General features: G+C 48.4%; 1 protein-coding gene across 1 annotated transcript in view; it reads left to right on the top strand.

Annotated features, from left to right (window-relative positions):
- The window catches only part of LOC146798677 (girdin-like), a 439,241-nt gene that overhangs the window by 395,468 nt on the left and 20,457 nt on the right, over window positions 1–23,316 (top strand). Inside the window, exons 25-27 of the mRNA XM_085625977.1 lie at window positions 829–995; window positions 3,597–3,887; window positions 21,149–21,208. Of these exons, the coding sequence (XP_085482103.1) occupies window positions 829–995; window positions 3,597–3,887; window positions 21,149–21,208 (518 nt within the window). The remainder of the gene's footprint in view (window positions 1–828; window positions 996–3,596; window positions 3,888–21,148; window positions 21,209–23,316) is intronic.

Genomic DNA, 23,316 nt, shown 5'->3' with positions numbered 1-23,316 from the left:
TTCTCCTGCCTCCAACTGCCTCTCATTTCTCAGAATCAGCAGAGCTGAGGTCACTGTCTGGCCAGAGAAGTGCAAACCTAGACAGAGGTGGAGAGGGGCAAGGCAGGGGAAGAGAATTAAGGAGAACATTATCAGTTTCCACCAGATAAAATGGTGAAATCCTTGAAGCAGTGCTTTGATTTTCACTGTTGCAGAAATGATGCCAGTTATGAAGGGGGGTTAATATTTAATTTTGGATATAGAGCAATTAAGGTACAATTTTAAGCACTATATGCAAAGGTCTCATTTTAATCCTATGCACTGGTACACCATACACCAAGTTACTCTTACTGCATCTTTTGTGCAATGGGAGGAACAGGTTTATTTGATGCTCAATTACAAGTAAAATATTATTGTTGCAAGACCAATTAGACATCTTGATCCAAGCTCAAAAATCAATGCTTTGTTTTGCTTGTACACACTGGGCAACTTGATCTGTCCTCCAGTTTTTCAAAGTTTAATGTGTAACTCAATATCCTTTGGTATCATGAGGTCCTTAAATAGCTGAAAATGGCCAATAAAGTCAAAGCTGTGCTGAACAGATTGCTCCAAAATATTTCTTGCCCTTGGCCCCAAAAATCTTTAAGATGGCAATGCCCAGTTATTTCCCCAAGGTCACTTTTTAAATATTTAAGTATGTTTTTCTGAATTGAGCCACCAGCTGGCAGGATTATGTAAGGCATCTTTAATAGACTCAAATGTACAAACAAATTGTTGGTGGTAAGTATCACCTTCATGCATGCCTCTTGCTTCCTATCAGAAATGTGTTTGCTTTCTCTTTCCATATAGGAAAACTAATTGGATTGCTGATAAAATGAAGAAACTTATCAAGCCACGGAAGGAGGGGGTCCGCGACAGGTTGCGTGTCCCAGCCATGGAGCTGGGGAGCACAGATAATCTGGTGACACTGCTACACCAAGAAGGAATGGAGCATACACCAGTACAGAGGGAAAGGGGTGAGTGGTTATCTGTAAGACACTATTTATCCAGGAGTTTTGCACATCTGCTACCTGTGCTGTACATATACATGTGGGAGATGGCAGTGGGCTTTGGTTGCTGCCTATGCCACATTTTTCTTCTGTGGGAGGAAGCTTTGTCTGTGCCTTCTGCACTTGTTTTTGCATATGGTAAGCTTGAACTGATTTGAATAAACCTTAGGGAACTGTTGTAAAACTTTGGGTTTTTTTCTAATTGCGGGTAGATCTTGTTCAATTGGGCTCAGTAATAACCACCTAGCCTGCATTCTGCAGTCTGTTATGGGTCCATCTCTGTAACCCCTGCATATTGCTGAAAATGGAAAACATTAATTCCAGGAACGTATATATTGGCGTTTAAGGAGCAGCAGTGGAAACGGCGTGGAGTCACAAGGGGCGGACTCATCTCATAATGTTGTTTTGGGTTTGTCGATTAGAGCCATTCAACCTCTGGCCAATCATTGGTAGTTGCAGTGCTCTTGTGTCTCCAGCAGCTCAGGACATGGGATTCCATAGAAGCCGTGCAGCAATGGTCATGCCCTTGACCACCATCCATTGTTCTACGTTGTGCACTTCTCACACCACAAGATAACCAACTGCTACTGGCTTCATCCAGGAAAGTAGAACACACCAACACCTCCCTGCAACATCAACAATGAATCCAAACCAACCACACAAACTTGACTTTACAGTGGTTTCCGGAGAGCAGGGGAAGGAGAAGGGCTCAAGTGGATGTGGTGTGATTGAGACACAGCAACTCAGGCTACCAGTAAACATAAAAAAGCAGGCTACAACCGTGGACTGTACATACAGTAGTATGTATGTAATATTTCTATAGTGCAAACCCAGCCAAGAGGCAGTTGAGCGTTTTGCAGGCTCAAAAACAAGCATAAAGTCACAAATGACAGGAGAGGTAGCTGATTTGTGAACTAATGCACTGTAATGTAGTGTTCTCTAAAGAGGTGTTTCTTTAACTCTTTCCTAAATTGGAGCAGGATCACGGCGGTCCAGATGGGTACGGGGATATTATTCCAGATCTGGTTGGAAAGATGGAAAATGACTGCTGCCCTGTTTTCTTCTATTTTTACATTTCATAGTCTGCTGTCTGATGGTTTTCTTGCTTCAGGTGTGCCGAGAACCACCTAGGATGATAAGCGGGGTTCTGGTTTTGATGGCTTTGTAAATTATGCCGCTGGTTTTGAAGATGGTATGGGTTGCCAAGGGAGCCAATGGAGCTTCATCGGGATGGGGGTGATGTGATCATATTTCTACCGGCCCTGGATGAGACATGCTGCAGCTTGTAGGATGTCCTTAAGTGGTGCCAGTGTGGATGGAGTCTGGGAGGCCATGAAGCAGGGCCTTACCACCATCCAGATGCAAGAGTACGAGGACTTAAACAACAGTTCTGAAGTTGATTTCTGTAAGAAATGGTTACACTTTCTTTAAAAGAGTGAGCTGATACAAAGTTCTCTTTGTATTTGGCACTGTGTTCCTTGAGGGGGATGTTGGTATCCAGGGTGATTCCAAGAGATTTGTGGCATTTAATAACAGTTGGGGTTCAAAGCAACAAGTTTAGCTATTATTCCTTACATAAATTCATCAGAGCTAACTTAAACTGTAGGTGTGCCACCACTCAGGCTCTACTGTTAAACAACTCTTAAACTCAGGGAGAGAATTGGAGAGCCCAGTCCAGACAAACTATAGAGATTTGTAGGAGGAGCCCCAATTGTCAGTCCACCCAAGGGAATATGTGTCAGAAAATCAGTGTCAGACATATAGTCTGACGTGGCTACAGTGGCAAGGACTATCCATCTTACATGTTGTTGGAGTCGTTCTGTTTAAAAATGGACCTGGTGCCTTTTTATGTGGGGCATATGTCAAATCTAAAAACAACCCTTACCCCTCCCCCCAGTCCCCACCCCACAAGAAGAGCAAAGGAGTATGGCCCCGGGAATTAAGTGGTGAAATGACTAGTCAGTCCTAACAGGCTAAGGATTGAGCTGGTTGGTTGCTTGAGGGAGAAGTGCATGAAGACTTGAATTCTGGCCATGTCTAGTGAAGTCAGATTTGGATTGATCATTAAAGTTCAGAAAAAAGCCCTGTCACATCTCCCATAAATCTTTCCTGGCCCATTGTGACTGTGACATAAAGTGTTACACTCATCGCCTTTCACCTATCACATTAATGTAAGTCTGAAAAAATATATTTTTATGGTTACTAGTGAGTACTACTATTTTTCTTAACTAGTTGGTAACAGTTTATTGCAAAGTTTTGTGTTAGCACAAAATTGCCAGGGCCTCTACACAGCATAAGAATTTAGTGAAGTTTGCTTGTGGAGGAAACACAGGCTAAATACAGCACATTTTCAATGTCTGTTTGTAGCTGTGCCAAGTCGGGACACAAGATTGTGTAACAACTCTGTATCCAAGAAGTAGTAGTTTTGTGCCTAATCAGTGTATGAAAGATGCTTGTGCTACCTATTCTGGTGCTGTGCTGTACCCATGCTTGCATTCAGTATTTTTTGCAGACAATTCCGTCTTCACCCAGATTCTTGCACTAGATTTTTCTGTACCTTTTTTCCAGGCACCAAGGGTGGGCCCTTCAGTGCCCCCAGCTCCCCTGTCATTCTGCGCCGGGCCAGCACTGCTGCCATCACCTTGGACCCACAACGCCTCCATGCCCATGTGCATACTCGCAAGCTCAGCTCTCGCTTGTCGGGTACTCAATCCTTCAGCCCAGGCGACAGGGCCAGCGTACCTCGAGAGCGCTTCCGTCAGAGACGACTGGGCTGGCTGGAGCATTCAGGGGAGGAGGCAGCGCCAGGTGCTCCCCGTCCAGTCAGCGAGGACAGTGGTGTCCTGGAGGAGGAAAGAGGTAAGGATAACATTTGAGGGTTTCATAGACATGGCTTTTCAACTCACCCACTTCCCTATTATCAATAATAATTACTGTGGCCAGTCTCTTTTTAGCCTTCTTTCCCCTTTGTCTGTCTTGTGGTTTCTGTTGTTGTTTGCAATCCTCGTTCTGGGAGAGAGTACGGCCACTTGCCATGCCACCGTAAAGAAGGCCATTTCCCGTCAACCCTCCAGAATCCTGTTCTTCAGTCTCGCACATTGATCGACTCCACCATCCGCTTGTGGGATGTTTCTCCAGCATGTTCTCTTACACAAATTCATAACCCTGTTCTCAGGGAAAAGTTACAGAAAGGAAGATGTTTGTGTTAAAAAAAACATATTAGTGAATCACGTACTAGAAACAGAAATAGAAATGCATTTCTCGATCAGTGGTATCATCTTCAGAACATCCTTGAATCTAAATCAACAGTGCAGTAGTTTTAATAATTTATGAATAAGTGAAAATTGTCTTTGTTAGTAAATGTTTACTAAAGGTCTGAAACCTTTCTTTGTCTTATAAGTGTTTGCCCCCCCAAATTTATATCCTTTGAATACTTCTCCCACTTTTTGCATACATTTCTGTTGTGTGCCTAATGCTGGTAAGGTATTTTTATTATTATTATTATTATTATTATTATTATTATTATTATTAGCATTTGTAGAGCTTATGCCTACCCATAGGCATTCCAGCGCTGAAAGTAACCGCACATAATTCTCAATGGGACAGTTATCCTATTACTGCAATATGTTTTGAAAGAGCCATGTTTTAAGCACTTTCCTGAAGGGAGCAGCCGGTTTTCAGAACGCAAGGGGAGGGCATTCCAGAGTAAGGCAGCTCTGTATGAGAAGGATTGTCCTCCTGCATTTTTCCTTTGGATGCAAGGAATAATAGCTAGATGAGCAGTAGAGGAGCACAGTGCTCTGTGAGGGAGATAGATGGAAAGCTAGGATTGAGACATCGCAGGACCATTGCGCCACAAGGTCTTGTGGGCAATGCAAAGAGACTTAAACCTGATTCTCTCATCCAGAGGCAACCAGTCCAGGGAATTTAAGGTTTGTCTGGCAGATTGCGACCTAGGATTGTCAGGCAACAATCTGGCAGCACAATTCTGGACCACCTGAAGTTTCCTAATCGTTCCTTTTGGGGATCCCAGGTAAAGGGGGTTACCATAATCCAGTCTGGATAAAATGAGGGCCTGGCCCATCAGTCTCCTGGCGGTAAAGGGTAGAAAAGGGAGTATCTTCTGCAACATTCTGAGTAGACCATAGCAGGTGGCAGCAAGCTTTATTGCCTGATGGTCAAATTTAAAGGACTTATCTAGCCATATGCCGCCAAGACTCTTGTAATTTGTGGGTGGAGGGGAGGGCCTAAGCAGCTGGGCAAGTCCAGTACCCGATCCAGCTTAGGATTGTTGCCCAGGATCATAAACTCTGATCTGTCTCCATTGAGTTTGAGACAAGAGTGTTCCATCCACCTGGCCACCTTCTCGAGGCAGACCTCTAAGGAGGGCGAGGGGAAGTCTTGCGCTGGGTTTAGAGAGAATATCAACTGAGTGTCTTTAGAGAGAATATCAACTGAGTGTCATCAGCATAGGTTACTATCGAGATCCCAAATGGTGAAACAATGTCTGCCAAAGGTCTCGTATAAACGTTAAATAGTGTGGGGCTCAAGGAGGATCCCTGAGGGATGCCACACTTTGAGTGGCAGGCTTTCGAAGAGACTACCGTCTTCGAAGACCTGAAAAGCCCTATCTTTCAGGTAGGATTAAAGCCATGTGAGGGCAATCCCCGAGATTCCCATGTTCATTAATCTTTGCACAAGAGTGTTGTGATTAACCGAGTCAAACGTGGTTTTCAGATCGAGCAGAATGACAGCAGCCAATCCTCCTTGGTCAAGTAAGCTTTCAGATTCTTCCACAACTGCTAAGAGAACAGTCTCTGTGCCATGTTGGGGTCTGAATCCCGTCTGGGTAGAGTGGAGTAGGTTATGACTTTCTAAACGGTCAGAGACAATCTGGTTGACATATTTTTCCGATATCTTCCTAATCAATGGAAGGCGAGAGATGAGCCGGTAGTTCCCTAGCGTCAAAGGATCCAGGTTCGTTTTTTTTAACAACGCTTTGACCATAGCGAGTTTCCAGGCCACAGGAACTTCGCAAGTGGTAAGAGAGAGATTTATAACTTTGAGAACAGCAGGAAAAATCCCTTCAGTGACTTTGGCTAAGACGTGCGGGGGCCGGGTCAGAGGGTAAGCCTTATTTGATTTGGTGGAATATCTCTGAAAGCTTGAGGGGATCCATTTCTAGAAATTACACAAGTCTAATATTAGTGGGGAGCAGATGAGTGTCGTCACACCCAGGCAATACAGATGGAGTGGCAGAGTGAAATAGATCATAATAATCTTGAATTTTCTTGTGGAAAAAGCTGGCAAATTATTGCACAATCTAGGTTGCAATGCTGAGTTAATATCAGTGGAAGGAGGATTGAGTAGAGTTTTGGCAATGTGCAAATTTCCCGTGGGGAGTTACCTGCCAACTCAATTTTTTCTTCAAAGTAAAGTGCTTGTGCTTTAACATTTTCTACTTTATAGATTTTAATGGCAAGTCTATATCTCTGCTTACTTGCTTCCCCCATAATATTTTCTCCATATTCTCTCTGTTTGTTTACAGTTTTGTTTCTGTTCATGCAACTAGGGAGTATACCAAGTGGATGTTTTTTCCTTAGCGCGTCTGGTAAGAGTTCATTGGGGAATGATCTGATCCAGAGAAGATGCAATCCAACGAGAAAACTTGTCATATGCAGTGGTAGGATATTCATCTAGAGAGGGTCTCAAGTCAATAAGGGATTGTTTCCAATGTACTAATCACAGTCTGGACCACATGCGGTCCTTGCCATGAACGGAATTGTGGTAACACGATGATGACCCCTCTTCCCAAGTTACTGGGATCAGGAAATAGTCCAACCAGATTACTGGAAATAGGAAGAAAACTTTGAGTCGTTCGTCATTGGACAAAACTGTGTCAAGCATGGGCCCTTTGTCATGAGCAGGTCACACCGCCCTCTGCGTAAGCTGAATGGCTGCCATATCTGAAGCAAAGAGGAGGCTTGTGGATTCAGGGGCTTTTCCAGATATATGTTGAAGTCTCCTAGTAAAGGGAAATTGGGTCTGGTACTAGCCATATTAGCGGTCACTCTGGGAGAGATTGAAGAAATTTGCCATAAGGGCCTGGAGGTTTATAGATGAGGATACCTGAGAAGGTATTAATGGGGGATAATGAAATAGCGAATGACAAGCTTTCACAGTCAGCTATCAGGTAGGTTTTTATGTTGCAGTTATAATCATCCTTCAAAATAACTGTGACACCTCCGCCTCTTCTGAGTTCGCGATTTCTTTGTTTAAGGTGGTAGCCTGGAGGAAAGGTTTGGACAAGGTCCGGGCCCGAGTCAGCATGTAGCCATGTTTCCGTTAAAAACAACGCATCTGGTAGTTTTTCTTTGAGGAACCTAAAATGTTCTAATTTGTGTTTGGGGATTGATCTACAATTGATTAAATACATTGTGAGGTTAATGGAGGACTCAAGGGGGGTTTAGGGGTAGTGGCCAGTTGAGGTGAAAAGGAGCACTGTCTTCAGGATACTGCATCCTTATGTATGCACATTGAATGGAAGTAATCAGGATTCACCAATCCCCGCAATGCTATGAGTTGATTAGTGGAATACATAATCCTACCTGCATTAGAAGATGTGGGATTCCTGGCCCCTGGCCCTGGTTGAACGTGCGCAGGCGGGCTTTCCCATGGCGCGCCTTCGGCACGTCAGCAGCGCGTCCAAGCATCCGCTGTCCTTTTATTTAAGAACCCCGGAAACTGAAGGGCTAATCAAAATGGCATCTCCATGTGTCTCAGTAGTGAAAAAAGAGCAATCTGCTTAAGCGGAAGCTTTCAAGTTAAAAAAGTTCAATAAAAACAGTGCAATACAGATTGTTAAAAGCAAGATGAGTCAAAATCTGAAAGAGACACGTTAGTGATACATTCTTTACCTTAGAATATCCCCAGGCGTCAGACTAGATCCGGTAAGTTTTCGTCAGCAGTGCCCCTGCGCGTCGGTAGGCATCGTCATACGGCTCCGCGTACGTCGCTGGCGTCGTAGCTGCCGAGATAACGTTGTTGGAGCTACATAGACGCGCCCACGCACGCTGACGTCAGTTCTTCCTTTTTCCGCGCCAGCAGCACAGATCCGAGAGAGAGCGGTACCCCTAGTTAAAAGTTTTAACTTGATTTCTGAGAACTTGTTTCTCTTGTTTTGTCAAGTACTCGACTCCTGGTGCAGTAGGGATGCCCGGGTTTAAGTCCTGTAGGGCCTGCCGTCGGAACATGTTGGTAGCAGACCTGCACGACGTGTGTCTCTTCTGCTTGGGGCACGCCCATGACCCCGAGGCGTGCCCCGATTGTCGGACCATGGTGCCAAAAGCTTTGCAGGAGCGTTCCCGAAAGTTGTTGGAGGTCCGGAAATCGGTTCTGCGCCGATCGAGGTCCCGCTCCCGTGGGAGGTCGAGGGACCGGGCACAGAGCCGACACCATCACTCGTCTGAATCAGGGACAGATAAGTCACGGTGCCATAAAAAGTCAAAGAAACAACGTCGCTCTTCGTCTACCCCTCACCGGTCGCGGGACGCGGATGAGGGGGTGGGTGGTCTCTCCCCCGCGGCTCTGATGGAGCCTCCGTTGTTGACTGCGGCCTACCCACCCTTTCCAGGCCTGCACGCGACTCCGGACGAGGTACAGGCCTTCCTGTCGGGAATGAGCTGTTTGTTTGGCCCATCGGGTCCCTCTGGAGCGCCTTTGGGCCCTGCGGACCCATTGGGTGGGTCTGCCCCCGTGCCGCCTCCTTTGTCCTCGGCTACGCCGACACAATACCATGCGGCGCCGCCGGATCCGGCCTCGGCGCTACACCTCCGGCGCCTGCCTCGGCGCCGAACCAGGATGTGTCTCTTACCCCCCGATTCCATTTCTTGGTGGGGAGTTTGTCCCATTTCCCCGGGCACCTCGCCCTTACCGGCCTCTTCAACAACCGGTGGATGAAGGGGAGTACTGGGAGGGGTCAGAAGACCCTCTTACAGCTCAATGCGAGGATGAGCCTGAATGGGAAGGCGACATGGAGGGTCCAGTGGATCTGGATTTCTCTTCAAACCCTGGTACGCTGTCCCCCTCGTCCTTGGCTGCGGAGGAGGTTGGGTCTTTTCCTGTGGTGTTGCATAGGGCGGCTGAGGCTCTTAACCTCGAGCTCCCTTCTGTGCCGGTCAAGACCAATCTCCTGACTGAGGTACTGCATCCAGAGTGCTCCTTCGGGGTGCCGCTACTGCCCTTCAAAAACGCACTTACTGACGTCCTGTTCAGCACCTGGAACAAGCCCAACACAGGGGCGCCTGTGGATAAGGGTGTGGCGTGCCGCCATCGCCCGGCGCCAGGCGACCCCAGCTTTCTCACGCAACACCCAACACCTCAGATTCCGGTTGTCCAGGCCTCTGCCTCGCCGAGCGCATTCCCTTCTGCCCCTCTGGACAAGGAATATAAGAAACTGGAGCAGTTTGGAAAAAAGATTTTCACTTCTGCCAGTTCTGGGTTGCGGGCGGTGAACACTGCGTGCCTGTTGGGACGCCATTCACATTCTGTTTTGGACACGGTGACACAGGTGTTGCCTCAGTGCCCTGTGGAAGCTCGGGCGGTGCTCTCCCAGGCCATTACTGAGGGGAGAGATGCTGCTAAATTCACTATCCGTTGTGGAATTGACACGGCCGATTCACTCGGCAGGGCACTTTCCTCAACAGTGGCACTCCGCCGTTACGCTTGGCTCAGAACAACTGGCTTCTCTGGGGATGTCCAGAACACTTTGTTGGACATGCCCTTTGATGGCACTCACCTTTTTGGTGACCAGGCGGATAGCACCCTGGAACACTTTAAGGACTCTCGGGCTACGGCCCAGTCCTTGGGTCTCGCCACCACGCGTACTCCCTCGGGATCCGCTTTTCGCTCCTTTCGGGGTCAGGGTCGAGGCGCCCAAGCGCGTTCCTTTCAGACCCGCAGGTCTGCGCAGACGCAGCCTCAGCACAGCCGCGGACGTGGGACCCGCCGTGGTGGGTCCCGAGGACAGCCGGAAGGTCAATCCACTACCGCCCCTGCCGCCGCCACCTCAAAACCTTCCTAGTATGGTGTTTCAAGCCCACCAGACGCCAGTGGGTGGCAGGATTCGCCATCACCTTCCCCACTGGTGCACCATCACCTCGGACAGGTAGGTTCTAAAAATAGTCTTAAAGGACTACTCCCTCCCCTTCGAGTCTACCCCTCCATCCATGCCACCTCAGTACCACCGCATGTCAGGGGATCATTTGGCACTTCTCCAGTAGGAAGTTGTAGCCCTCTTGGCTAAGGGGGCCATCAAGCGCGTTCCGACGCCAGATGTAGGTCATGGTTGTTATTCCCACTACTTCTTGGTTCCAAAGAAGGACAAAGGACTGCGTCCTATCTTAGTCCTCCGGAGCGTCAATCGCTTCCTCAGGAAGGAGAAGTTCAAGATGCTCACGCTTGCTCAGGTCTTGTCTGCCCTAGACCAGCCAGACTGGCTGGTAGTGTTGGACTTGCAGGATGCCTATTTTCATATCCTCATCCTGCCAGCCCACCGGCATTACCTACGGTGCATGGTGGGCCACGGGCACTTTCAGTTCACCGTGCTCCCTTTCGGCCTTACCAGCTCATCTGCGCAGATCAGGGGTCTCAGTCTTCCCCTATCTCGATGACTGGCTGTTGAAGGTGGGATCACTCCAGAAAGTTGTCTCCCGCCTCCAGCCTACGGCCGACCTCCTGCATTTGCTGGGGTTTTCCATCAACGTGCCGAAGTCGCACCAAATTCCCTCTCAGAAGCTCCTCTTCATCGGAGCGGTTCTGGATACGGCACAGTTTTGGGTTTATCCTCCCGAACAGGGAGTCTGGGACATTCGGGCTATGATTCCGATCTTTTGGCCCTGGTCCTGGGTTTCGGTCAGGAAAACCCTGAGGCTGCTGGGCCTCATGGTCTCCTGCATCCTGCTGATCTAACATGCCAGATGGCATATGCGGGCTCTGCAGTGGGACCTGAAGTTCCAGTGGACGTAGCATCGGGGAAACCTGTCCGACTACGTCCAGATCTCAGAGGGCACTGCACAGGACTTGCAGTGATGGCTCACGGACCAGCATTGGGTCAGCGGCAGATCCCTCTCCCTTCCCCAACCGGAGCACACAGTAGTGACGGACGCGTCCCTCCTGGGATGGAGCGGCCACATGGGAGAGGCAGAGATCAGAGGCCTCTGGTCTCCGGCGGAGTCCAAGCTCCATATCAACCTTTTGGAGCTCAGGGCGATCCTACTTGCAGTGAAAGCATTCCTTCCCTCTGTCAAGGGGAGAGTAGTGCAGGTGTTTGCCCCCCCAAATTTATATCCTTTGAATACTTCTCCCACTTTTTGCATACATTTCTGTTGTGTGCCTAATGCTGGTAAGGTATTTTTATTATTATTATCATTATTATTATTATTATTAGCATTTGTAGAGCTTATGCCTACCCATAGGCATTCCAGCGCTGAAAGTAACCGCACATAATTCTCAATGGGACAGTTATCCTATTACTGCAATATGTTTTGAAAGAGCCATGTTTTAAGCACTTTCCTGAAGGGAGCAGCAGGTTTTCAGAACGCAAGGGGAGGGCATTCCAGAGTAAGGCAGCTCTGTATGAGAAGGATTGTCCTCCTGCATTTTTCCTTTGGATGCAAGGAATAATAGCTAGATGAGCAGTAGAGGAGCACAATGCTCTGTGAGGGAGATAGATGGAAAGCTAGGATTGAGACATCGCAGGACCATTGCCCCACAAGGTCTTGTGGGCAATGCAAAGAGACTTAAACCTGATTCTCTCATCCAGAGGCAACCAGTCCAGGGAATTTAAGGTTTGTCTGGCAGATTGCGACCTAGGATTGTCAGGCAACAATCTGGCAGCACAATTCTGGACCACCTGAAGTTTCCTAATCGTTCTTTTTGGGGATCCCAGGTAAAGGGGGTTACCATAATCCAGTCTGGATAAAATGAGGGCCTGGACCATCAGTCTCCTGGCGGTAAAGGGTAGAAAAGGGAGTATCTTCTGCAACATTCTGAGTAGACCATAGCAGGTGGCAGCAAGCTTTATTGCCTGATGGTCAAATTTAAAGGACTTATCTAGCCATATGCCGCCTAGACTCTTGTAATTTGTGGGTGGAGGGGAGGGCCTAAGCAGCTGGGCAAGTCCAGTACCCGATCCAGCTTAGGATTGTTGCCCAGGATCATAAACTCTGATCTGTCTCCATTGAGTTTGAGACAAGAGTGTTCCATCCACCTGGCCACCTTCTCGAGGCAGACCTCTAAGGAGGGCGAGGGGAAGTCTTGCGCTGGGTTTAGAGAGAATATCAACTGAGTGTCTTTAGAGAGAATATCAACTGAGTGTCATCAGCATAGGTTACTATCGAGATCCCAAATGGTGAAACAATGTCTGCCAAAGGTCTCGTATAAACGTTAAATAGTGTGGGGCTCAAGGAGGATCCCTGAGGGATGCCACACTTTGAGTGGCAGGCTTTCGAAGAGACTACCGTCTTCGAAGACCTGAAAAGCCCTATCTTTCAGGTAGGATTAAAGCCATGTGAGGGCAATCCCCGAGATTCCCATGTTCATTAATCTTTGCACAAGAGTGTTGTGATTAACCGAGTCAAACGTGGTTTTCAGATCGAGCAGAATGACAGCAGCCAATCCTCCTTGGTCAAGTAAGCTTTCAGATTCTTCGACAACTGCTAAGAGAACAGTCTCTGTGCCATGTTGGGGTCTGAATCCCGTCTGGGTAGAGTGGAGTAGGTTATGACTTTCTAAACGGTCAGAGACAATCTGGTTGACATATTTTTCCGATATCTTCCTAATCAATGGAAGGCGAGAGATGAGCCGGTAGTTCCCTAGTTCCCTAGCGTCAAAGGATCCAGGTTCGTTTTTTTTAACAACGCTTTGACCATAGCGAGTTTCCAGGCCACAGGAACTTCGCAAGTGGTAAGAGAGAGATTTATAACTTTGAGAACAGCAGGAAAAATCCCTTCAGTGACTTTGGCTAAGACGTGCAGGGGCCGGGTCAGAGGGGAAGCCTTATTTGATTTGGTGGAATATCTCTGAAAGCTTGAGGGGATCCATTTCTAGAAATTACACAAGTCTAATATTAGTGGGGAGCAGATGAGTGTCGTCACACCCAGGCAATACAGATGGAGTGGCAGAGTGAAATAGATCATAATAATCTTGAATTTTCTTGTGGAAAAAGCTGGCAAATTATTGCACAATCTAGGTTGCAATGCTGAGTTAATATCAGTGGAAGGAGGATTGAGTAGAGTTTTGGCAATGTGAAAATTTCCCGTGGGGAGTTACCTGCCAACTCAATTTTTTCTTCAAAGTAAAGTGCTTGTGCTTTAACATTTTCTACTTTATAGATTTTAATGGCAAGTCTATATCTCTGCTTACTTGCTTCCCCCATAATATTTTCTCCATATTCTCTCTGTTTGTTTACAGTTTTGTTTCTGTTCATGCAACTAGGGAGTATACCAAGTGGATGTTTTTTCCTTAGCGCGTCTGGTAAGAGTTCATTGGGGAATGATCTGATCCAGAGAAGATGCAATCCAACGAGAAAACTTGTCATATGCAGTGGTAGGATATTCATCTAGAGAGGGTCTCAAGTCAATAAGGGATTGTTTCCAATGTACTAATCACAGTCTGGACCACATGCGGTCCTTGCCATGAACAGAATTGTGGTAACACGATGATGACCCCTCGTCCCAAGTTACTGGGATCAGGAAATAGTCCAACCAGATTACTGGAAATAGGAAGAAAACTTTGAGTCGTTCGTCATTGGACAAAACTGTGTCAAGCATGGGCCCTTTGTCATGAGCAGGTCACACCGCCCTCTGCGTAAGCTGAATGGCTGCCATATCTGAAGCAAAGAGGAGGCTTGTGGATTCAGGGGCTTTTCCAGATATATGTTGAAGTTTCCTTTTCCTAGTAAAGGGAAATTGGGTCTGGTACTAGCCATATTAGCGGTCACTCTGGGAGAGATTGAAGAAATTTGCCATAAGGGCCTGGAGGTTTATAGATGAGGATACCTGAGAAGGTATTAATGGGGGTTAATGAAATAGCGAATGACAAGCTTTCACAGTCAGCTATCAGGTAGGTTTTGATGCTGCAGTTATAATCATCCTTCAAAATAACTGTGACACCTCCGCCTCTTCTGAGTTCGCGATTTCTTTGTTTAAGGTGGTAGCCTGGAGGAAAGGTTTGGACAAGGTCCGGGCCCGAGTCAGCATGTAGCCATGTTTCCGTTAAAAACAACGCATCTGGTAGTTTTTCTTTGAGGAACCTAAAATGTTCTAATTTGTGTTTGGGGATTGATCTACAATTGATTAAATACATTGTGAGGTTAATGGAGGACTCAAGGGGGGTTTAGGGGTTGTGGCCAGTTGAGGTGAAAAGGAGCACTGTCTTCAGGATACTGCTTCCTTATGTATGCACATTGAATGGAAGTAATCAGGATTCACCAATCCCCGCAATGCTATGAGTTGATTAGTGGAATACATAATCCTACCTGCATTAGAAGATGTGGGATTCCTGGCCCCTGGCCCTGGTTGAACGTGCGCAGGCGGGCTTTCCCATGGCGCGCCTTCGGCATGTCAGCAGCGCGTCCAAGCATCCGCTGTCCTTTTATTTAAGAACCCCGGAAACTGAAGGGCTAATCAAAATGGCATCTCCATGTGTCTCAGTAGTGAAAAAAGAGCAATCTGCTTAAGCGGAAGCTTTCAAGTTAAAAAAGTTCAATAAAAACAGTGCAATACAGATTGTTAAAAGCAAGATGAGTCAAAATCTGAAATAGACACGTTAGTGATAGATTCTTTACCTTAGAATATCCCCAGGCGTCAGACTAGATCCGGAAAGTTTTCGTCAGCAGTACCCCTGCGCGTCGGTAGGCATCGTCATACGGCTCCGCGTACGTCGCTGGCGTTGTAGCTGCCGAGATAACGTTGTCGGAGCTACATAGACGCGCCCACGCACACTGACGTCAGTTCTTCCTTTTTCCGCGCCAGCAGCACAGATCCGAGAGAGAGCGGTACCCCTAGTTAAAAGTTTTAACTTGATTTCTGAGAACTTGTTTCTCTTGTTTTGTCAAGTACTCGACTCCTGGTGCAGTAGGGATGCCCGGGTTTAAATCCTGTAGGGCCTGCCGTCGGAACATGTTGGTAGCAGACCTGCACGACGTGTGTCTCTTCTGCTTGGGGCACGCCCATGACCCCGAGGCATGCCCCGATTGTCGGACCATGGTGCCAAAAGCTTTGCAGGAGCGTTCCCGAAAGTTGTTGGAGGTCCGGAAATCGGTTCTGCGCCGATCGAGGTCCCGCTCCCGTGGGAGGTCGAGGGACCGGGCGCAGAGCCGACACCATCACTCATCTGAATCAGGGACAGATAAGTCACGGTGCCATAAAAAGTCAAAGAAACAACGTCGCTCTTCGTCTACCCCTCACCGGTCGCGGGACGCGGATGAGGGGGCGGGCGGTCTCTCCCCCGCGGCTCTGATGGAGCCTCCGTTGTTGACTGCGGCCTACCCACCCTTTCCAGGCCTGCACGCGACTCCGGACGAGGTACAGGCCTTCCTGTCGGGCATGAGCTGTTTGTTTGGCCCATCGGGTCCCTCTGGAGCGCCTTTGGGCCCTGCGGACCCATTGGGTGGGTCTGCCCCCATGCCGCCTCCTTTGTCCTCGGCTACGCCGACACAATACCATGCGGCGCCGCCGGATCCGGCCTCGGAGCTACACCTCCGGCGCCTGCCTCGGCGCCGCACCAGGATGTGTCTCTTACCCCCCGATTCCATTTCTTGGTGGGGAGTTTGTCCCATTTCCCCGGGCACCTCGCCCTTACCGGCCTCTTCAACAACCGGTGGATGAAGGGGAGTACTGGGAGGGGTCAGAAGACCCTCTTACAGCTCAATGCGAGGATGAGCCTGAATGGGAAGGCGACATGGAGGGTCCAGTGGATCTGGATTTCTCTTCAAACCCTGGTACGCTGTCCCCCTCGTCCTTGGCTGCGGAGGAGGTTGGGACTTTTCCTGTGGTGTTGCATAGGGCGGCTGAGGCTCTTAACCTCGAGCTCCCTTCTGTGCCGGTCAAGACCAATCTCCTGACTGAGGTACTGCATCCAGAGTGCTCCTTCGGGGTGCCGCTACTGCCCTTCAACAACGCACTTACTGACGTCCTGTTCAGCACCCGGAACAAACCCAACACAGGGGCGCCTGTGGATAAGGGTGTGGCGTGCCGCCATCGCCCGGCGCCAGGCGACCCCAGCTTTCTCACGCAACACCCAACACCTCAGAATCCGGTTGTCCAGGCCTCTGCCTCGCCGAGCGCATTCCCTTCTGCCCCTCTGGACAAGGAATCTAAGAAACTGGAGCAGTTTGGAAAAAAGATTTTCACTTCTGCCAGTTCTGGGTTGCGGGCGGTGAACACTGCGTGCCTGTTGGGACGCCATTCACATTCTGTTTTGGACACGGTGACACAGGTGTTGCCTCAGTGCCCTGTGGAAGCTCGGGCGGTGCTCTCCCAGGCCATTACTGAGGGGAGAGATGCTGCTAAATTCACTATCCGTTGTGGAATTGACACGGCCGATTCACTCGGCAGGGCACTTTCCTCAACAGTGGCACTCCGCCGTAACGCTTGGCTCAGAACAACTGGCTTCTCTGGGGATGTCCAGAACACTTTGTTGGACATGCCCTTTGATGGCACTTACCTTTTTGGTGACCAGGCGGATAGCACCCTGGAACACTTTAAGGACTCTCGGGCTACGGCCCAGTCCTTGGGTCTCGCCACCACGCGTACTCCCTCGGGATCCGCTTTTCGCTCCTTTCGGGGTCAGGGTCGAGGCGCCCAAGCGCGTTCCTTTCAGACCCGCAGGTCTGCGCAGGCGCAGCCTCAGCACAGCCGCGGACGTGGGACCCGCCGTGGTGGGTCCCGAGGACAGCCGGAAGGTCAATCCACTACCGCCCCTGCCGCCGCCACCTCAAAACCTTCCTAGTCTGGTGTTTCAAGCCCACCAGACGCCCGTGGGTGGCAGGATTCGCCATCACCTTCCCCACTGGTGCACCATCACCTCGGACAGGTAGGTTCTAAAAATAGTCTGAAAGGACTACTCCCTCCCCTTCGAGTCTACCCCTCCATCCATGCCACCTCAGTACCACCGCATGTCAGGGGATTATTTGGCACTTCTCCAGCAGGAAGTTGTAGCCCTCTTGGCTAAGGGGGCCATCAAGCGCGTTCCGACGCCAGATGTAGGTCATGGTTGTTATTCCCACTACTTCTTGGTTCCAAAGAAGGACAAAGGACTGCGTCCTATCTTAGTCCTCCGGAGCGTCAATCGCTTCCTCAGGAAGGAGAAGTTCAAGATGCTCACGCTTGCTCAGGTCTTGTCTGCCCTAGACCAGCCAGACTGGCTGGTAGTGTTGGACTTGCAGGATGCCTATTTTCATATCCTCATCCTGCCAGCCCACCGGCATTACCTACGGTGCATGGTGGGCCACGAGCACTTTCAGTTCACCGTGATCCCTTTCGGCCTTACCAGCTCATCTGCGCAGATCAGGGGTCTCAGTCTTCCCCTATCTCGATGACTGGCTGTTGAAGGTGGGATCACTCCAGAAAGTTGTCTCCCGCCTCCAGCCTACGGCCGACCTCCTGCATTTGCTGGGGTTTTCCATCAACGTGCCGAAGTCGCACCGAATTCCCTCTCAGAAGCTCCTCTTCATCGGAGCGGTTCTGGATACGGCACAGTTTTGGGTTTATCCTCCCGAACAGGGAGTCTGGGACATTCGGGCTATGATTCCGATCTTTTGGCCCTGGTCCTGGGTTTCGGTCAGGAAAACCCTGAGGCTGCTGGGCCTCATGGTCTCCTGCATCCTGCTGATCTAACATGCCAGATGGCATATGCGGGCTCTGCAGTGGGACCTGAAGTTCCAGTGGACGCAGCATCGGGGAAACCTGTCCGACTACGTCCAGATCTCAGAGGGCACTGCACAGGACTTGCAGTGATGGCTCACGGACCAGCATTGGGTCAGCGGCAGATCCCTCTCCCTTCCCCAACCGGAGCACACAGTAGTGACGGACGCGTCCCTCCTGGGATGGAGCGGCCACATGGGAGAGGCAGAGATCAGAGGCCTCTGGTCTCCGGCGGAGTCCAAGCTCCATATCAACCTTTTGGAGCTCAGGGCGATCCTACTTGCAGTGAAAGCATTCCTTCCCTCTGTCAAGGGGAGAGTAGTGCAGGTGTTCACAGACCACACCACCGCCATGTGGTACTGCAACAAGCAGGGCAGGGTGGGGTTGTGGACCCTATGTCAGGAGGCTCTACGTCTCTGGACGTGGCTGGAACGTCAAGGCATTTCCTTGGTGGTTCAACACCTGGCAAGTACCCTGAACGCCAGGGTGGACAAACTCAGCCGCAGGTGCATGTTGGATCATGAACGGCGTCTTCACTCAGAGCTGGCACAAGATCTCTTTCAGCAGTGGGGAGAACCTTGGTTAGATCTATTCGCCACCGAAGAGAACGCACAATGTCAGCAGTTCTGTGCGTTGAAGTTTCCAAGGCGGCACTCGCTCGGAGATGCTTTTCGTCGCGAGTGGAGTTGCGGTCTATTGTACACCTTTCCACCTATACCATTTCTGCCCAGAGTGCTGAAGAAGATCAGACGCGACCGGGCCCAAGTCATTCTTGTGGCACCGGACTGGGCTCAAAGAGTTTGGTATCCCGAGCTACTCAGTATGAGCGTGGATCCCCCGATCCAACTGCCTCTTTGGGAGGATCTCCTGTCGTAGCAACAGGGGACGGTCCTCCACCCGAACCTGTCCAGCCTCCACCTCCTTGCGTGGAGATTGAGCGGCGCCAGCTGATTCCATTTGACTTGCCTCCTGAAGTCTGTAATGTGATTCTGACAGCCAGGCGTCCCTCCACTAAAATGGAATACGCCTGTCGGTGGAAAGAATTTGTGGCATGATGCACAGCGAAAGCTGTAGATCCTCTTTCTGCCCCTCTTTCTGAAGTCCTATTGTTCCTTCTCTCTTTGGCCCAGCAGGGCTCTGCTCTGGGCACTATCAAGGGTTACCTTTCTGGTATTTCAGCCTTTTTTAGGCTGTCTGATCAGCCCTCTCTTTTCTAGTCCCCAGTTGTCAATAGATTTCTCAAAGGCATTACTCACCTTTTCCCTCCTATTCCGTTTGTAATGCCTCAGTGAGACTTGAACCTGGTTCCCACATACTTGATGTGCGCTCCCTTTGAGCCTCTTCATAACTGTCCTTTGCCATTATTAACTTTGAAAACTGTCTTCCTGGTGGCCATCACCTCCACTCGGCAGGTGAGTGAGCTCCAGGCTCTTTCCTGTAAACCTCCTTTCCTGGCGATTCATCCGGACAAGGTTGTGCTTCGACCGCGTCCCTCCTTTCTACCAAAAGTAGTCTCTGCCTTTCATCTTGGGCAAACTGTCACTCTGCCCACTTTCTTTCCGCCTCCGCACCCTTCAAGAGAAGAGGAGAGGCTCCACCGTCTGGACCCAAAACGTGAGCTTTCGTTCTATCTCAACCGCACACAACAGTACCGGGTGGATGACCAGCTCTTTGTTGGCTACGTGGGTGCCAAGAAAGGCCAGGCAGTGCACAAGCGAACGATCTCCCGATGGGTAGTCTTGTGCATTAAAAGCTGTTACTCTCTGGCTAAAAAGAAACCTCCGGTTGGGCTGCGTGCCCATTCTACCAGGGCGACAGGAGCTACTACAGCATTGGGACACGGTGTCCCCTGCAAGACATCTGTCAGGCAGCCACTTGGGCCTCGTTGCGTACTTTCACTAAGCACTATTGCCTTGACAGTCAGGTCCGGAGAGACGGCTTCTTTGGCCGTTAGGTTCTCCGTGACTTTCTGGTGTAATTTCACTTTGCAGACCCACCACCGGGGTTGGTATTGCTTGGGGTATGTATTCTAAGGTAAGGAATCTATCACTGACGTATCTCTTTCAGATGCACAAGTTACTTACTTGTGTAACAATATTTCTGTAAGAGACATTAGTTAGTGATAGATTCCTTACCGCCCGCCCATCCTCCCCGTTCTGCGAACTGCTCTCTAGGGTTCAGATCATCCCTTTCAGGGCCCTAGTTCTATTGCATCAGTAGTCGGTCTCTGGCATGGCTCTGCGCTCCTGGCGCGGAAATGTTGTGTACAGAACTGACATCAGCGCACGTGGGTGCGTCTAAGTAGCTCCAACAACGTCATCTCGGCGGCTACGACACCAGCGACGTATGCGGAGCCTACCGACGACGCCTACCGACGCGCAGGGGTACTGCTGGCGTAAACTTTCCTGATCCAGTCTGATGCCTGGGGATATTATAAGGTAAGGAATCTATCACTAACTAATGTCTCTTACAGGTATATCGTTACACAAGTAAGTAACTTGTGCTTCAAGTCCCAATGTATTAGCCTGAGTTCCCCTTCCCCACAATGAGAACGGAGGTTATGTGCGGCGCTAACCATGCGTCCGTTCATAGGGTCTCATTTTATAGAAGACGCCCGGAGACTGGAGCGATAACCAAAATGGCATCTCCAAGTGTCTCCGTGAAAAAAGCAATCTGCCTATGCGGTAACTTTCCAGTTAAAAAGGTTCAATAAAAACAGTGCAATATAGATTTTTAAAAGCAAGGTGTGTCAAATTCAATTCACAATGTATTAGCCCAAGTTCCTCTTCCCCACAATGAGAACGGTATTATAGGGGATTGACTGTAGGAAGTTAGAGAGGATACACAGGCTAGTGAACTATTGTTACAGAAAAGTACCTTTTTCTTCTGAAATGGAAGGTGATGTCTGATGAGCTTACTGAGTTGCAGGAAGAATAGGTGTGGAAGTCTCTCAAAGTCTTGCATAACTGCAGATGATTACTACTGGGAAACAGGGTTGCTGACTTTGATGTACATGAGTTAAATCTAGAGAGAGAAAGAACAGGTGCAACACAGTCTGTAAATTATGTGAAAACCCAATGTGGGAGATGGAATTATGTGCAATATGTGTCCTAGAGCTTTCCCATCAGTAGATCATGTTCTCCGAATAGCACTGCTACAGTTCTGCATTGACCTACTATTATGTTCTCCCTGCAGTATCTCCAGAGGACCTTGATCAGACCCTGAACACAGAGAGTTCTGGATCCAGCAGAGAAGGTAAGACACGGCAAACAGCACAGTAGACTAATTTTAACAGTATGGAAATCTGGATGTGGCATACAGTGGTGGAGGGTGGCAGGCTGAAGGAATGGTTGTGACAGAAGGGGGGCAGCTGGTATATGAATGTGAAGGCATGGGAATTGGAAACTGTGTGCAGGCCCAGGAGATAAGGTGTTCAGTATGAGAGACCAGAAATGGAATAATGGAAGACGGGCAGTATGTTTCAGTATAAGGATTTGTTCTTTAGAAACATATAATGTACAAACATAGCACCCACTATGGCCAGAGGGCTCCTTTGCATGGGTGCTAGCTCACATGTCTAGGAGCACCAGCTGACAAATCCTGGTGCTAAAGAAGGCTGGAAGTCTCCCTAAAAGGGAAAAGTAACACATGCTTAGTCTCTATTTTTCAGCAGGAATCAAGGCAAGTATCTCAGGGAGGTGGTTGTGTTTTTCTAAGGTGCAATAGAAAGACATACATTGTTATAGCACCAGACAGCAAAACATAAAAAGGACAATGGTATGTCATGTTATGTTAGTTATGTCACAGATATTTTGTATGTTACATATCTGCTATTTTTACTGGGTCGTTGGTGCTGTTTGGGGTATAAAGCCTTCTGATGAGTTAGCCCAAAAAGCACAATACTCTGAGAATGGGAGTTGTGAGGGGGCGGGCCTTGTAACCCTCATCCCCAGTCTGTTTCAGTGAATTCATACACTTATTTTAATTGTGTTTTTGGCTCTCCAGAGTATGCATCAATTAGTTTACATCTGTTGCTTGGTCTTTTTGTTTAAGTATTCTTAGGTGGTTGTGTGTCCTGGCTTTCAAACATCATGTTGTCCCTGCCCCTGAACTAGATATCTTATGGTTGTAGGTTATCACCACAGAATTCTCATCCTACAGACGGTACAGTTTAAAACGGATGTTCACCTGCTCACAAAGAACAAGGAACAAATACTTCACCACAACCCAGAGTCCCTTCACCTAACAGCATGGCTCATCAAGATCTAGAGCAATATTCTCAAAGGCAAACTTATACTTTTGTGTAAATTTACAATTATTTGCTATTCACAAAGGTATTTTACAAGTAGTATCTTTACGTGTGCAGAGTCTCTCCACATAAAAAGACTGGCTAGTCCTGTGTTTCTGTGCAAAGACTCCGCAATAATAAAGATACTGCTAGTGAAATACTTATGTGAATAGCAAACAATTGTAAACTTACACAAAAGTTTAAGATTACCTTTGTGAATCAGGCCCTTAAAGTTTGGGCATTTGAGCATTTCTGGGGAATGTAGCGAGGTTTTTAAGAAAAGCAAAAGCTCGGTCAACAATGAAAACATCCAAAATGAAATGGAGACAGTGTGCTCTATGGGCAGGTAGAAGATGATTGGATTCAACTAACATGGAACCTCATGGATTTTTACAATATTTATTACATCTGACTTAGTCAGGGTTGTGCTTTGTGTCAGTGAAGGTGCATTTAGCAGCAATTACTAAGATCTCCAAATCAGGACACATTGTATTCTCAGAGTGATAAAGAAATTTATGAAAGTATTGTTCAGAAAATTTACTCCAGTTCAAAGGCAAGCGCCAAAATGGGAGTTGCATACTCTATTGCTGGCTTTGATGAAAGCACTGTTTGAACCAATCCGTAGAGCAACATAAAAGCATTGGACAAGGAGAACTGCTTTTCTTTTAGTAATTACATCAGCAAAGAGAGTTGGTAAGCTGCAGGCTATATGTTGTAAAGAGCCATATTTGATTTTGAAAAAGTATTCAGTGGCAACGTTGACGAATCCAAAGTTTATTTCAAAGGTGCCAGCTACGTTGCATTTGAGGCAGAAGATTATGTCGCCAACGTTTTTTGCAAATCCAGGAACAGCAGATGAAAAAACATTGCATTCATTAGACATTAAGAGATATATTAAGTTGTATTTGCATGCAACAAAGGAGATACATAAAACAAATCAACTCTTTGTAGCTTTTGGAGTGGGAAGTAAAGGGAATGCAGTGAGTGTCCAAGCAAACTATTGCAAGATGGTTAATAGTATGTATTAATACAGCTCATGATGCAGTGAAAAGACCATTGGCAGGAAGAGTTAAAG

This window comes from Triturus cristatus, chromosome 9 (genome assembly GCF_964204655.1).
Source record: "Triturus cristatus chromosome 9, aTriCri1.1, whole genome shotgun sequence".
In the NCBI taxonomy this organism is placed as follows: domain Eukaryota; kingdom Metazoa; phylum Chordata; class Amphibia; order Caudata; family Salamandridae; genus Triturus; species Triturus cristatus.
This window is presented reverse-complemented; position numbering and strand designations above follow the sequence as displayed.